Genomic DNA, 17870 nt, shown 5'->3' with positions numbered 1-17870 from the left:
CACACATATCAAGAGTGGCATGCCAGCCAATTTTCATCAACATATGAGGTGGGACCTCAGCCCTGTCCCTCCTTCCCCATACACCCAGGAGCTTGCTCAAAGTCATGCCCCTTATGATTAACTAAGGCCAACAAATGCTACCAACCACCATCTAAACAGTGAAGCTCTGCATCTTAACTTTTTAATGAAGCTGTTGTAATTAGGACTATTAGTGACTTTAAAACATATCACTGGCACTCAGACCATACATGGGGTGAAAAGGTGAAAATTCGGCACTCTGCTTCAGAAAGGCTACTGACCCTTGGTATAGAATATAGTGGTGCATTATAGGGCTTGAAGTCATTGGAAGATAGGGGTATTAATTCAGTACCTCACCAGAAGTGGTTAGCACATCAGGCTCTAAAATAGTGAAGTTATTTCCTAGCTCATAGGACTCATCAGAAGCACACAGTATGCACAATCATACAGAACTTCAAGATAGACACACACACACAATCAGAAAGAAAACACGTATCTTCAACTTATCAGTCCAATCAACTCAAAGATAAAACATCCTTAAGGCTGGCACTATAAAAATCTTTTTTAAAAAGAATTCCTTCATACTGCAACAAGCCTACAATGAAACCTAATCTTGTGGTATTAAAATAATGAATTAAAATGTGTCTCTCTTTTATCAGTTTAAAAGAACTTCCTTTTGTGTTGTCTCTATTAATAATGTATACAATAAAGAAGGAGTTTTCTTTGAACAGGAAGTGACAAAAGGGAACATACTGTCATTTACTATACCACAGAGATTACATTTTTATTCACAACTCATAGCGTATGACTCCCGTATGGACAACTGAAATTATAAATTTGTCATAGCCATGTTTTGACAGCAATATTAGTCTATACAAGAGCAACATACACATACCTTAAACCTGTCACATTATCTCTCATTACTAATAATTTCATAGGAAAACATTAATTTTTACACATGAAGTCTGAAAATTACCAGCTGCTGAAAACACACATTTCAACTCATTTCCAACTGACAAAAACACAAACATGATCAACTTTCATTTCTGCAATAAATGATATACCAACATGACTTTTTAAAGAGATTACAAAGTAATACTTCAATAGACTTATGGTTAAGGCTGCAATTCTGTCCTGGAGCAGGTGGAAGTCACAGCTTCTGTGACTTTCCATGTCCTCTGTTACTTCTGTAGTTGCAACAGCTGACCCCAGGGCATAAAATACTTCCATAACAACCACTGTGCTTCAGCTTCACGAAGAGAGCAGGAGGATACAAACTAATTCTCCCTCAAAATGCTCACTGGAATTCTGTGGTTGATGGACAATTTATTAAGAATTGGCCTATTCTCATAAAATTTTGTGAAAAAATGTCATTAAATGGATGGAAGTATCTCATCCAAAGTATCTAACATTGGATTAAGGAGGAATATAGAGGATATGTTCTGTATACCAAGATGTATTCTCCATATAGTCTTAACCTAACTTCAGAGAAATTGCTGCTGCGCTGCCATGCTGTTGAAATTTAGAAGGCACTGCAAGAGACTCCGATGAAAGAAATAAGTCACCAGAAAGTTAAGCTGCAGGCAATAAAGAAGCAAATCAAATACTAACTCCACTTCATTTTCATGCAAACATGCTTAATCACAGATATGAAGGTAGATATGTTACTTCTGAAGATGCTGCTGCTCCCATGGCACGTGCATCTTAAAATCACTCCTCCATTATGAGAGTCCTAATAATAAATTTCAGAGGTAGAACAAAACCATTTAATCAATACATGTTTATTGATGACGTTTTGAAGAAAATCACTCCCCTAATGTGGTTGAAATCTTTAGCCAGGCACCTCTAAACAGAATTCCTACACTTGCCAAAGCAACTTTTTACAGCAGTAGTTTCCTCTGTAGTCACAGTAGGGCCGTAACAAGGGTGAGGTGAGTGAAGCACGTGCCTCAGGTGCATAGTTGAGCAGGTGCAGCATTATGAGATTTGCATAAACCTAGACATTTGATGTCACACGTTTCAGAACAGGGCTTCAGAAACAGGCTCTGCCAGCTGTGCGGCGCCTGTGCAAGATAAAGAAGCTGAAGGGATCGTTCCACTTGCACCAGGCAGGGGTGGGGAGGGTTTCTGATGACTTGTTTTGACAGCCTGCACAGGTGATAACTTGGATAGCGCATGTGCAAGAGTCTGTCTGGTGTGTCACCATGTAGGTGCAGGACAGGCAGAGAGCTCCTCCCCATCCTGACAGAGGTGGCTGCCATACCCTCCCTACCCAACTGGGGAAGGTGGCGTGTAGCTAATAACTTCTTGTAATTAATTTCTTTTTCTCAGTTAAAAAGAAGAGATTAATGTGGCTGAAAACTCTCCAGCCCCATTGCTTACAATTTGGCTTTTATTAAAGTAAAGTATGTTTACTTACTGAGTAAAGTGTTACATGACTATAATGTCCTAAGAGGCAGTAGTGAATACATGAAGTAGATGTAGAAGTTTTGAAAACTGAATATTATGTTTACACTTCTCATGTAATAAAACTGTTTTACTTGTAATGAAGAATTGAACTGTTATCTGCAGTACTGTAACCTTGTTGGGCCCAGGATATTAGAGCAACAAGAGGTCAAGTAATATTTTTATTGGATCAATTTCTGGTGATGAAAGATATAAGCTTTTGAACTCTATAGCTACGTCTACACTACGCTGCGTTTTTGAAAGGCAGTCATCTGAAAGATATCCCCGGAAGTGCGCCTTAAAAAAGAGTGCATCCACACACATGAAATGCAGATCACTCCTCCAACCCGCTTTTTCGAAAAATCATATCCACACAGAAGCAGCAAACCGCTCTTCCGATCAGCTCTTTTGAAAGAGAGCATCTACACGGTGCTTTTTTAAAACAGTGGAGCAGGAAACGCTGTGGACAGAGTTGCACGGCTGACAAGCCCTTCCAGGTCCCGCATCCAACCGCTTCCTTAACTCGCCTATGCCTGGCACATGCCGAGGGCTGTCGAGTTTCCACAAGGCACAGCAGACCCTGTGCACCAGCCCGACGGACCTCAGTAGCAGCTCCTCCTCCGTGAGCTGGCCATCATCGAGGCCCTGGTTGCCACCTGGCCACAGTCCTCATGGCCACCCTAAACCTCCGCCTGCGGGGTGGTCCTCCCTGCCAGGGTTCTGGAGCCCCTCAACCCCGTACCATGCCAGGCCCCCACCCCCAAGCACTCCAGCACCTGTGGAGCCACCCCAGCAGCTCTAACTCATGGATGCACCTGGTGCTGGGGGATTGGGACAATGCCAGATGGCACCAGAACTTCCAGATGAGCAGGGCAATGTTCCAGGAGTTATGCCCAACCCAGAGGCATAAGGACACCCAAATGAGGCCTGCCCTCCCCCTGGAAAAGAAGGTAGCAATAACTCTCTGGAAGCTGGTCACCCCACATAGCTACTAGTCCATGGGGCACAAATTTGGGGTGGGCAAAACCACCACTGGTGCTGTCCTCATAGAAGTAAGGCATGCCACGGGGTGGGGAATCCCAGAAATCAGGGACCCCAGGCTGTTGGGGATTTGGGGAGAGGGTGCCTCATGGAAGTGCCTGCCCTCCATCCCATGCAGGTCATGAAGACCTTCAACACAATGCTGCTCCAGAGGGTTGTCCGTGTAGCAAACCTTGATGAGGCAATCGCCAGCTTCGAGGGGCTCGGGTTCCTGAATTGTTTTGTGCCCTGAATGGGATGTACGACCCCCCTGTGCCCAGGCTGCCACTCAGTTGTGCTCCAGGCACTGGTGGATCCGAGGGGGTGCTTCCAAAACATCTACATGGGCCAGGTGGGCCAGACCCATGACACCCTCACGTTCTGGAACTCCAGCCTCTGCTGCCATACGGAGGCCAGAACACATCCCCCCATGGGAGCTCCCAGCTGGGGACCTGACCATGCCCCTCTGCATGGTGGTGGACACTGCATATCCCCTGGAGCCCTGACTGATGCAGCCTTACATCGGTGACACCAACCCCAGCCAGGAGGTCTTTAATGCCAGGCTGAACCAGGCCTGCAATGTGGTGAAGCGGGCCTTCAGGCACCTGAACAGGTAGTGGTGCTGCCTGCTAACACAGCTGGATGTTGGGTTCAGAATGTCCCTCACCTGTGGGTGCCTGCTGAGTGCTCCACAATATTGTGGAGGGCAAGGCAAGGCATTCCCAGCCCTGGCTACAAACAGCTGGCCCCCCACCCCAAGCCAGCAAGCCCACTGGGACGGGATCCACATTCAGGAGGCCCTCTGGGACACTTTATGCATGGGCCCCAGTGACCCCTACCCAAGGCACCCCACACAAGCCCCTATGCACATACATCCCTCACCATCCCCCCCAATACCCCCTGCGCGCGCGCACACACACACACACACACCACCAACTCCCCACAAAGAGCACATGAAACAGGGATGGTGCAAAAATAAAACTTTAAGTAATACTAAGATTTGTGTCTTGTGTCCAACCAGCAAACAAACATTTACAGCAAGGAGCAGGGGCAAACTACGTACATTGGAGGTTGGGCAAGGGAGGCCTCAACCTAGAAGGGGGTTTGCTAATCTGGGGTGGGCATGGATGGCCGCAAGCCCCATCGACACCAAGATCCCTTCACAGCCCCATACTGAGTCCGCAGTAGAGCTGGGAGGGGACAGGCATCACAGGACTATGGGGCCGTGTGGGGGGCTAGTGGGAGCAGGCAAGAGCATGGGATTGGCAGAGAGGCAAGAGCCAGGCCAGGCATGAGTGTGGTGGGATGGAGCAGGAGGGCCAGGAGCCTCGCGTGATGTTGCCCAGGTGACCCATCAGGGTGTCCCAAGCAGTCTTTGACCATGTGCGGTCAGCCTTGTGCATGTGGGCCGCTGCCATGCCCTCCTGCTCTGGGCCCCTCGTAGTGCTGGCAGGTTTGGTGAGCAGTTCCCCTCTTCTGCCTGGCTGTCTGGGACAATGGAAGGGCCAGGGCTCTCAGAGCCCTCCTGCAGCGCAGCTGCAGGAAAGGGTAGTAGAAACAGTCAGTCTCGCACTACCAGCATGGGGATGAGCCACCCCCCCACCCCCGGCGGACACCAGCCCCCATCCAGGAGAGAGTGGCTATGGGGTGTCATGCACTTCCTGATCTGGGATTGGAGGAGCACTTTTAGAAAGGAAGCAACAATTTCCTTTTGAAAGGATAAACTTTGTGTGTAGACGCTCTGCACACTCTTTCAAAAATGCCCCATTTTCAATATCCTTTTCAAAAGGCCTTGCTAGTGTACATGCAGCTTGTAAGATCAGGGACTTCTGTCACCAACAGAAACTGGTCCAGCAAAAGATGTTACCCCCCAACCTTCTCTCTAAACATTTAAAACATTTTGTAACTTTTTGGGCTAGTCCACACAGAGGAGGATCAGTGTTGACCACTTAGGGGAGCTGTTTCCTTGGGGCACATCTTTTTCAAACTGATGTAGTAAAATAATATGCTTTGCAACAAACGTTTTGTCTGATTGCTAAAAAGACATTTACTTTTGAGAATTCTTTTGTTAAAATGGACACTGCTAATCTTCAGAAAACAGCAGTAGATTTACGTTTTAAATATGACAGCAATTTGAATGCCTCAGAAATTTCTTCAGAGATCCGCAGCTTTAAACATCAGGCATTATGGCCACTGCCAAGTGTTTCATCTGCGACTAGTGTGAATCTTCTACAGCTCATTCATGAATATAACCTGGCTGAATCTTCTCTAGATTTGGAAATCGCCCAGTGATTACTTCTCTGCTTGCCAGTGACTGGGACTTCTTACAAAAGAAATTAAGTAAGAACTACTTTCAAGCACCCATGGGTCACGAGAGATTATCAGATATGTCCACCTTATCAATAGATCACAAGATGGCAAATAAATATCCATACAATTATTGATGAGTTTACCTCATTAAAGCATGCAAATTATAAACAAATATCAAATAGTATATGACATGGTGATATTTTATAATTATATATATTAATATATGTTATATCATGTGTTGTTTATGCAATCTCATAACTATAATAAAGAAACACTCATTAATATTGCTATTTATGTATTTTCCCTTTTTCTATGAAATAATTGCTATAAATATGGGGGGGTACAATTTTATATTCTTGCCTCAGGCGCAAAATTAGCTCATTATGACACTGCATCACAGAGACCATATTTTCAGGCTGCATCTACACTTGCATTCCTCTTTTGAAAGAGGCATGCATATAAGGGGAATTGAAAAATACAAATGAGATGAAGATTTACATATCTGGTGCCTCATTTGCATATTCTTATTTTGAAAGAAGAAAGCAAGGTAGATGTATCTCTTTTGAAAGTAAACCCCATCTTCGAAAGAACCCTTCTTGCCTTTTTTTAATGTAAATTTGCACCTCATTTGCAATTTCTATTTCCCTCATTTGTATGTCTCTTTCAAAAGAGGAATACAAGTGTGGATGCAGCCTTATTGTTTGTTATTCACTCAAAGCTAAGAAATTCACCAGCTCGCAGTCCACTATTTGCGCACCCCCCCCCCCACGAAGAAGAAGATAGAAAGTACCAAGTTAATGGTTTGCTGAAGATATGCTAAGTATGGTGGTAGTTTTCCCTGGTCTACTTCCATTTTTACCTTTTGAAAAGAATAATGTAAGCTATAGGGTGTGAAGATCTATTGAAAAGCTGGCACAGTACCTATTTTCTCCTAATATTTATTTTTACCTTTTTAATGAAGAAACATTTTTCTCATAGGGTCAGTGTCAATAAATGTAAAAATGTAATAAAAAAAGCCAAAAAAGATTTTGAGGAACAGTTAGCCATAAATTCAAAAAACAATAATAAAATGTTTTTTAAGTACATTAGAAGCAGGAAGCCTGCTAAAAAAGCAGTGGGGCCCCTGGATGATAGAGACATAAAAGGACCAATCCAGGAAAATAATGCCATTGTGGAAAAACTGAATGATTTCTTTGCTTCAGTCTTCACGGCTGAGGATGTTAGAGAGACTCCCAAATCTGAGCCGTCCTTTATAGGTGACAAATCTGAGGAACTGTCCCAGATTGAAGTGTCATTAGAGGAGGTTTTGGAACTAACTGATAAGCTCAACAGTCACAAGTCTCCGGGACCGGATGGTATTCACCCAAGTGTTCTGAAACAACTCAAATGTGAAATTGCGGAACTATTAACAGTGGTTTGTAACCTATCCTTTAAATCAGCTTCGGTACCCAATGATTGGAAGACAGCTAATATAACACCAATATTTAAAAAGGGCTCTAAAGGAGACCCTAGCAATTATAGACCGGTAAGTGTAACGTCACTACCGGGCAAATTAGTAGAAATAATAGTAAAGAATAAAATTGTCAGACACATAGAAAAACATGATTTGCTGAGCAAATGTCAACATGGTTTCTGTAAAGGGAAGTCGTGTCTTACTGATCTATTAGAGTTCTTTGAAGGGGTTAACAAGCATGCGGACAGGGGGATCCAGTGGACATACTATACTTAGATTTCCAGAAAGCCTTTGACACGGTCCCTCACCAAAGGCTCTTCTGTAAATTAGGTGATCACGAGATAGGAGGAAAGATCCTTTCATGGATTGGGAACTGGTTAAAAAACAGGAAACAAAGGGTAGGAATAAATGGTAAATTTTCACAATGGAAGGGGGTAACTAGTGGCGTTCCCCAAGGGTCAGTCCTGGGACAAATCTTGTTCAATTTATTCGTCAATCGTCTAGAGATAGGGGTAAGCAGTGAGGTGGCAAAGTTTGCAGATGACACCAAACTGTTCAGGGTAGTCAAAACCAAAGCAGACTGTGAAGAACTTCAAAAAGATCTCAGCAAACTGAGTGACCGGGCAGAAAAATGGCAAATGAAATTTAATGTGGGAAAGTGTAAGGTAATACACATCGGAAAAAATAACCCCAATTATACATACAATATGATGGGAGCAAATTTAGCTACAACAGATCAGGAAAGGGATCTTGGAATTATAGTGGATAGTTCTCTGAAAACATCCACGCAGTGTGCAGCGGCAGTCAGTAAAGCAAATAGGATGTTAGGAATAATTAAAAAAGGGATAGAAAATAAGACGAAGAATATCTTACTTCCCCTATACAAACCTATGGTACGCCCACATCTTGAGTACTGAGTGCAGATGTGGTCTCCTCACCTCAAAAAAGATATAGTCGTGTTAGAAAAGGGCAATTAAAATGATTAAGGGTTTAGAACGGGTCCCATACGAGGAGAGGCTAGAGAGACTGGGACTTTTCAGTTTAGAAAAGAGGAGACTGAGGGGCGATATGATAGAGGTATATAAAATCATGAATGGTGTGGAGAAAGTGAATACAGAAAAGTTATTTATTTGTTCCCATAATATAAGAACTAGAGGACACCAAATGAAATTAATGGGTAGCGGGTTCAAAACTAATAAAAGAAAGTTTTTCTTCACACAGCACACAGTCAACCTGTGGAACTCCTTGCCAGAGGATGCTGTGAAGGCCAGGACGCTAACAGAGTTTAAAAAAAGAGCTCGATAAATATTTGGAGATTAGATCCATAGATGGCTATTAGCAAGGGGTAAAGTATGGTGCATAGCCTTTTGTCAAAGGCGGGAGATGGATGGCAGGAGACAAATCGCTTGATCATTGTCTTCGGTTCACCTCCTCTGGGACACCTGGCATTGACTACTGTCGGCAGACAGGATACTGGGCTAGACTGGCCTTTGGTCTGACCCAGCACGGCCGTTCTTATGTTCTTAATTAATAAGGGTTGGTAAGAACAAGGCATTGCTAGTAAATTCATCTACACTGATCTATTATATTATACAGTAAACTCGTTCATATCCAGCAGCCAGATAGTCAAATATTCTGGATGATAGAGAGGTACACCTAGCAATGCATAACACTAAAGAAAAACAAGATTAGACACTAAGAAACAAACAAAAATGTATGCAGAGCACATTTTTTTTTTTAACCAACAACAGTAACAGTAGACTATAAACTTATACATTAATTGCTGTATTTATTTGTATTTACTCTCACTGGACTGTACTTATGGAAAATGTAACTAAAATTTACTTATGGTTAAAATGCCAGTATTTGAGAGTTCACTAAGACAGAACGATGGATATGACATAGTTTACTGTAAATAAGCTCATTCTCTGACCTTACCATACGTAAGGCTAAGATTTCCTCATGGCTATTTTTAGGGAAACTCCTGGTCAGATAATGGCCAGCAAACAAAAATTCTCAGCCCGTGACCTGTCCATGACTTTTATTTTATGAAAATGCCTGCCTAAAACTTAGAGCTCCTGGGGCACTGCTATTTTGTGAGGCCCCAGGACACGACTGCTTAGGAGGAGACTCAGGGCCGACAGCTAGCCCCTGCTCAGGACTGCTAACATGGCTGCTCAACTTATGTGGCTACCTCCAGGGCCCCTTGATAGAAACCAGTGCAACTGGCTCCAGAATTTGCTGCAGCCAAAGAAGCAAGCACCCAGTCTGCCACTCCAGCAGCAGCTGGCCCAAAGTGGCCTGCCAGACCACTACTCACATTTCCCAGGGAATGTCCAAGCAGTGGCTGTGGCTAGCTCCAAGGACCTTCTGAGTGGCTAGCCATGGAAATGCTCCAGCAGCAGCTTGCAGGGTAGACTGATTTAAATCAAGACAATTTAAATCAGCAAGAAAAAAAATATTGATTTAAATCAAAAGTTTCCCACTGATACATCTTCACATATTTCTCAACCAATGGTGAAAATCTGATCACTAAAACGTATTTTTTATAACATCTAAGAAATACAATGTTAAATTTTTTTTACATAACTTGATTTTTTATTAATTCAGGGAATAGTACATAATATTAATTACGTGTGTTAAACTGCAGATGCAACAGCAGTCCATTAGGAATGGTAAGAACTAAATCACACACAAACACAACAGCATCTATATTTTATTACACTAATTCTTAAATGTTACATAAATGCTTCACATTTGCAATTACAGCTGTGCCTCCAGGTGAACACTTTTTTTTTAAAAGCTCAGTAAAAACTATGTGGTTGTAGCAGAGAGTTAGACAGGTTAAAATGTGTACATTTCAACTGCTGATATTGAAAAGCAGTTTATAATAAAGATTTCTAGTAGCCTCAGGGTTTAGTATAGGAATATGAAATTTGGTAGGGAGATTGTCAGGAAAAATATATTCAGATACAGTTAAGTTTAAGCCATTGGGAGCAAGGGGCAGGAGGGAGCAGATTATCATTCGCACATACTCAGTAGAACTTTTTAGATACTTGCTCTCATTTTCTGAAATCTTCCAGCTGCATTAAGCAAATTCCAAACTCCACAGAATTACAAGTTCAATTTGAGAACAATAACTGCAGGAGTAGCGGTTTCATCACCCACTGCAACCTACTGCTTAGCCTAGCAAAAAGTACATTTGTCAGGGAACCAGGAAACCCTTCTCTGCACCAAGCCATGGGGACGAATAGAGATCTTTAAAAACTATAAGTGGTAGGAAAAAAGTTGATATTGACAAATACTTCTGGTTTTAACCAGCCGCATTCTCAGCAACAATTACAACTATTTTCCCTCAAACATTCCAAAAAAAAAAAACCCCATCAGGCTGCAGAGACTTAGCATGAAAAGCAAATTAAAGTTTGTCAAAGTTATAAGCAACTGAAAACAGAAGAAATTAACTATAAAATGTAGTTACTTCTCCATCCATGAGTCAGAGCAGGTAAGGCCTGATCAATTGTTGCAACAGTTCTAATCAGAGTCATCTGGCTCACATTCCTTATGGCAACACAGTTGATGTTTTTCTCTCACCCATACACACATGCATGTGCAACATCCCTTGGCACCAATAAATGTATGGTCTTCCTAGTCTAATCACTAATAAAATAAACTAGTATTTAATTAAGTATAGAGACTTTACCCATTTTCAAGAAGAAATAGATGGATGTTAATTAACACTGATGGAAATTCCACACCCCGAATGATGTAAGACTGACCTAACCTGCCCCTGTTGCCCTCTAGTGACAGGAAAGTTTCCCCTGCTGACATAGCTACCAGCTCTCAGGAAGGTAGATTAATTACACTGACAGATGGAGGTGAGTTCTCCCATCGGCATATCATCTTCACTTGTACATTACAGGGGCACAGCTGCATTAGTGAAGCTGCACCAATGCAGGTTTTTAAATGTGGACCTGTCCTAAGTTGCTTCAGCTCTCAGGTCAGTACAAAACATTTGAATATTTTGGTTTAACCTGTATTTCTTACAAAGGAAAATCAAAGCAGAGAGAAAATTTTGCCTCTGTAGGGGATATAGCTACATCCTCTTATGTCCCTGTCTTCTCAGTACTGCAACAGAGTGACCTTCACACTGATCCTCAGTGGGGTCTGAATGTCAATCAGGGAGAACAAATTAACAAAAGATGTCTTTTGTGAATTAAAACAGAAGCTTCTAAACTTGTATGCACTTTATTTGTAAAGACTCAAGAAAGAAAAATAGAGAACATTTAGAACAGAAAAACAGAATCACCTAATCTCTTTTAGCTGTAGAACAAGTGAGCCACCAGCCTTACGTCTTTGTATAACTATCTTTTCAGAGATCATTGTAACACTTCTCCTCAGGGTCCAATCTGCTGTAAGCTCATAAGGCCTGTGTTCAAGTGTCTCCAGAGGCTTTTAGTCAGTTTGAGATCACAGTTCAAAGCCACAGTCCTAATTTTCAAAGCAATTAATAGCTCAAGACCAAACTGTCCATACAAGAACTGCCCCAACAGTTGTGTTCTTCTGGAACAACAGATTGCAAAACCCAGGATGAAGCACATGAGAGCTGGAGAGATACAGCACTCCAACCAAGAGGATGAGGATACAGAACTAACTTCCACAGGATAAGCAAGCATATCATAAACGTGACAATCTTTACATAATATTGCAAACCCATCCCCTTCAGAAAGCCTTCCTGCCCAAGCAAGAATGGCAATTCCTGACCACAGAAATAAATAAATATCAACCTATGACACAAACAAATCAACCACAATTTCCAAACAACATGAACAACAACATGAAAAAAAATTGTAATTGGAGTTTTTTAATACAGTAGCCAAAGCAAGTAAGGAGACAACTACTGTAACACCTTTGGTACAACTTTTCTTCCCAAGTCAATCCAGCCATAGAATAGAAACAGTAAAATCTCAATGAAAAACACCACCTAAATCCATTTTTCCTTGGAACCTAAACACCTTGTGGATCTTTGCAATAGAAGCACTATTTAAGTGAAACAAGAATAAAGAAGGAACGCACTTACATTTAAGGCTAGCTATTAAACTGACTATACAGACCGACATACATTTTTTTTGTAGACACAATATATGCCTAATTGCCAGTACATCCAAACATTAATGAAAGTGTGATAAAAATAGCGTTGCACATGGCGTCAACTAGATTAAGTATCTTCTGAGTTGTATTAAAATTGCCTACAGAATCAGTGTTTTTTGTTATTTTATTTTTACCGTGGATCACAATGCAATGATGCCGTTTCTCAGACAAAAAAAAATGCTTTTTTCCCCGCCACAGAATGATGGTGCTTTTAGGAAAGGCCCAGCTCCAGGCCAAGCTCTCACATGCCGCTTAGCCAACTCTTGCAGTTTTATCAGGAGTGTCACAATATTTATTCCTCTTCTTTAAGCTCCAACTGCTAAAATCAAAAGATGGCAGGAGAATCTGAGATTTTGTTTTAAAAAATGAAAAGTTTCTATCTGCCTGATTGTACAGAGGAGCCTGACAGTTCAGCATCAATGTACCCTGAAAACCACAGGCAAAAGGCAAATAAAAAGAATCTAAAAATGTATTCGCAAGCTTGGAGATTAAAAAAAAACAAACTAATGATTTGGCGAGAAACTAATTCATGATTTGTAAACAGCTGGCAATACTGCAACTAAGCTTAGGTTCCTCCCATATCATGTAATCTAATCTCCATCATATCATGACTTGTTGTGATGAGGAAAGCAGCATAGAAACAGACTCCCTTACCTTCCTACCAAACAAGAATAGGGAACACAAAGGAGAAGAGAACAGGGGAGTAGGAATATTCCTATTGGGAGACCCAAAGGGGAACAGCAGCAGCAACTCTTAGGATTCATTGGGGTGAGGATAAAGACTGCCTGCTAGGACATGTGAACCCCTAGTACAAGAGGAGGAAAGTCACCCTGCCCCTTGTCAAAGTGTTGTGGAGGCCCCAAGAAATGTCGCAGGAACACCTGAAACTGATAGGTATCCCAGACCCAATAAAAAGATATGGATGGGAAGAGTTTCTAGTATAAGTGTTGACATTAGAATTAGCTGGAAAATTGCTTTTCAGGTCTGAAAACAAATTGAAGAGTTTCTGAAAATATTTCATCCCAAATTGCAACAAAACCCCCAAACTTTAAAGTGTTCCAAGGAACTAAAGTTCCATTATTTAGTTTCACGAGGACTCAAATATTCCTGCTGTGAGAATATATCAGTTTTGGGAACAAAATACTGCTCTCTTGGGACTCACCGCGTGGTGGGTGCCCCAACTACACAGGGACTCACCAACCTCCCCAAGCAGTTCCAGATGCCCAAGCAACCACTGGACTGCTGAGGAGGAGAAGTAAAAAACCTGCCTAGTTTACATCAGAAACCAACCTGATTACCTGATGGAAGTTTCATCACAATTGACACATTCTGCAGGAGCATGTCAATTTCTATAAACCCATACTTTCGAACTGAAAAATATTCCTCTGGAAAACTTCCAACCAACTCTATCTGGGACATATTTTGGTTCCTTGTAAAAACTATTAAACTGGGCCCCAAGTAGTTGTTGTTTTGGATCTTTAGTTATTTTGCACAGGAAAATTAGCCCTACCCCTCAGTCCTTCTTTAAAATTATGCACATGTAATTTTCAATTTCAACTAATGGACTTTTGCCTCATAGCTGGCAGGTTGGGAGGGGCTTTTCTCAGGCAGGTATGGGGTCTCGAGGCTTCAGCCATGTGGGATGCACCTGCCAGTGCTTGGGGCTTCAGTAGCAATGGGGTTTAAGCCCCAAGCCTCAGCTCCTGGCAGGAGAGTTCCAGCTCTCAAACTTCTGAAGATCCTCATATGTGGCTCAGATGGCAGTAAGTTTGGCCACCCCGGCATATAAAGAAAACAGCCAAAGGTTTACAAAAAAGAGTCTAATTCTAAGATAACCTATATAGAACAGCTCATCCTATTAGACGCTGAATATTTTACAAGTCACATTAACAGGTACAGTTTAATCCACCCCAAAAAGGGAGACACTGGTAGTACACAAGATATATGATTAACAGCACATTGCAATGGTACATGCCAGTTTAGGACAGCAACTGAAGAATCCACTTGTAATTGTGATGGGAATATAGCAGATGGAATTTTATTAAACTACCCCACCCATGATTAGAACCACCATGGTAAAAACATCTGTAGTTGCCATGTTTTCTATGACCCACTTTTCTCCCATCCTATTAGGAATGACAGGATTCTAATATTAAATATACTATTAAAGAGAAAAAGCAAAATCAACAACAGATTTAAATGAAAGTTTTTATTCATGTTAAACTTGCTCGTGTTTTATTTACTTTATGACAACTATGTACTTACTGTTTAAGAGTCAGACCTCCATATTATATGCAAACTGTAAAATGATCTAAAAAACCAGACCTATAAATAGCTATCACACAGATTTACAGCTTTATGACTGTGTGACTACATAAATGAAAATTCAGATGTTTCTCTACTCACCATATTGTAGGTGTAAAGAACACCTTCTGTTCCTCCAAAGGGATGGAACAATGGTAAAATATGCTTTCACTAAATATTAGCTGATCTTTTACTGCTAAAGCAGGTTTCCCACATTATTTCAAAAAAGAAACACATATTTAAGCACCTGTCTCTTTAAATTTAATTACTGGATGAGTGGTAAGATAGAAATATACAATAAGACTTGAGGAATGTTTGTGATCCTTATGTGGGAGAACAAATCTACATACTGCTAAAGAAGAAAGCCAGGTGTGCCCACACTATTGCTACGACAACTAATCTATGCTCTCAACCTACATCAGATGCAGAAGTGGGAACAGACTGCTATGGCTTGTGGGTTTTGCCTTCCAATACTGAAAGTACTTACTTTCCGTTCTCTTGCCACGCTTGGGGAAAAAATTGTTTGCATAAATAGCTCTGCTTGGAGCTCAGCATACTACAAGTTGTCTCTATAAATATGGGAATAAAAATCTAATTTTGGTGTTCACCTGTCTACAGCTAGAATGAACTAAAAATAGAGGAATGGAAACATATTTATTACAAATAAATGAATGAATATATAATCTGTTATTTGTGAGGACATTTCATGTGTAACTCCCAATGACTTTCAATGGGAGTTAGGTGCCTTGCTGCCATTTGCACTTTTGAATAGGGTACTTCTCCATAGCTGCTGGAATTGCTCTTTCTAATGCTCCTGCCTGTGCTAACTCCACTACTCTCCATTCAGACACAAGAGACATCATTGTGGCCATGGTGGCACAAGCATCTGTATACATCCCAGGATGTTGGACATGCTTGTACTCAGGACTAGTAGAAGCCACAGTGACTGCAATACATTAGTGCATTAGGTCAAGCTGACCTAGCACATTTGTCTGCTAGTGCATGAAAGCATATTCCCAACCTCTATACAGACATTGCCAGTGTGATTACTAACTGAATTTATCAGCATGTTGCAATGAGTGTAAAGATGCACACAGAGTAAATAAAGAGATCTGTTTATTATATTATTCAATTGTTTCTCACTGTTGTAATGTTTATTGTTTTGTCTCTGACTCATGGCAATGATTTGCAAAACTGTTAAATCTTTCTAAATTAGTTAAAAAAGAAACAACTTGTTTTACTCTGATATGAATATAATCAATTTTAATACACTGAAGTGAAGTGAATTACAGATATAATTCACATTAGTGATATTGTAATTCCTGTACAGTCAAAAGTTAGTTTGTTCCTAGGGAGTTTTTCCTTTATAGATGGATAGGAGAGAAAAGTCAGTGTATTTTCACGATCAGAAGAGCTTATTCACTTCTCCATCATTCAGGCCAGAGACGGGCAATGTACAGGGGAGGGAGGGGGGAGAGGAGCACAATTGGCTGCTGGGTCTCAGGCTCATCCATCTAATTAAAAATGTTGAAATACGTTACTGTTTGTATGTATGTGTATTCACAATGATATACTGATTAATAAAGCTTTTACATTTTACATAACGGTTTTCTTACACATGCCAAAATGTTATTTTTTTCCCATTTGAACATAACCAAAATATCCATTGGTTTGGATTACATTAGACAGGGCCGGGGGGAGCTGCTAATCACAGGGATGAAAAGTGGAGCTGGACAAAAAGTTTGTTCACCTGATCCAGACAATGAATGAGGATCCCAAGATCTGTGGGTGTCCTGTAACTCTAAATAGCTACCATCGTGGATCATTGCCATACAACAAGGCTCTACGACAAGCCGTGCTTCCCTTACCTCTCTACCGCTACATCTAGGAAGCACAGAAAGTGATAGGCATAAATAATGCTAGAGCAACATTACTATCCCCTGGATCTAGCAAGGATACTTCTATTTTCCTCCCTTTGCTTGCATGATCCTGTTACAACTGCCTAGAGAGAGACCCAACCATGCCATGTCCTGCAAAACGAGTGGGAGATAACACACCAGTGAACTGGTGTCCCAACTGCCCCATTGCCAAGCTCTTGCCCAAATCCTCTCGTTTAGCAAACATGTACAGCAAAGCACTGCGGTAAGGTCGTAGGGGTCCTTCTTCTCATTAAAGGCGCCTGTTACCAAACAGAAGTGCGTGTGTATAACCTGAATGGTGCATTCTCCCTGCTCTGCACAGTGTTTGTCCCAATTTTCCCCATAGGGTACAAAGCACAATAACTGACCGCAAAGCACCCTGTGCATTTTAAGACGCTGCCTGACAAATGCGCCGCAAGCCCTCGCTTTGAATGAAGCCAACACTGCAACCGCACACGTGTGACTAGTCCCTCGGGCTTGGAGGCAGCACAAGGCAGGCGGGGGCCACGCCGAGCTGATCGTCCTAAAAGGAGGCAGAGGGACCCCGCAGCAGCCCGCAGGGCGAGCTCGCACCTCCTTGCGCAGCCCGGGGAGTGTGGGGCTCAGCATCCAGATCACGAGGACCAAGGCAGCCCGGGCAGGATGCGCGCCCCAGCTGCCGGATGGGGCTGGAAGGCCCAGACCCGGCGAAAGCCGGGCAGGGGAGGGGAGAACGTGCTAGGGCACCTGGATGAAGAGGGTCTCCGGGGGACATTGCGCCAGGCCGCAGGGACCTGCCCTCTCTCTGGTACCTGGCACTGGCTCAGCTCCTCAGCCAGGCTCCTGAGCTCTTCTTCCAGCTCCAGGACCCGAGATGCTGCTGGTGCTGCCGCTGCCGGCGGCTCCTGGCGCTTGCTGGAAGCCATGTTCGGAGAGCGGGTCGCCGTTCCGAGCCTAAGGGAAGGGGAAAGGGTCACTCCCCACCTGCCCGCCCGCTTCGGAAATAAAGTTGCCGCAAGCAAAGCACATTAAACTATCCCGCTCCTCCTCCCATATTGACCGCGCGCGGTCGGTGCCGGGAACCGCAAAGAGAAGGACGCAGCGCGATGACGACAACGCTAGTTTAACGGACCGCAGGAGAGGAAGGGTTGTGGCGGGGGGGAGGTTAGAATGAACAGTAGAAAACGAATGTAAACGGGTCTACGGGCCCAAATGCGCATGCGTGGTTCTTTTCGCGCCTTTGGCTTCGCTTTCTCCCGCTCCGGTTCACATCT

The 17870-nt window shown here is 42.5% G+C and overlaps 1 protein-coding gene across 1 annotated transcript in view; it reads right to left on the bottom strand.

Annotated features, from left to right (window-relative positions):
• Nucleotides 1-17653, bottom strand: part of CNTLN (centlein) — a 319293-nt gene extending 301640 nt beyond the window's left edge. The window contains exon 1 of the mRNA XM_074994934.1: nt 17409-17653. Within this exon, the coding sequence (XP_074851035.1) occupies nt 17409-17522 (114 nt within the window). The 5' untranslated portion in view covers nt 17523-17653. The remainder of the gene's footprint in view (nt 1-17408) is intronic.
• Nucleotides 17654-17870: the final 217 nt, after the last annotated feature.

The sequence above is a fragment of the Carettochelys insculpta genome, chromosome 5 (genome assembly GCF_033958435.1).
Source record: "Carettochelys insculpta isolate YL-2023 chromosome 5, ASM3395843v1, whole genome shotgun sequence".
NCBI lineage: Eukaryota > Metazoa > Chordata > Testudines > Carettochelyidae > Carettochelys > Carettochelys insculpta.
Note: the sequence above shows the minus strand (reverse complement) of the source record. Positions and strands in the feature narration are given on the sequence as shown.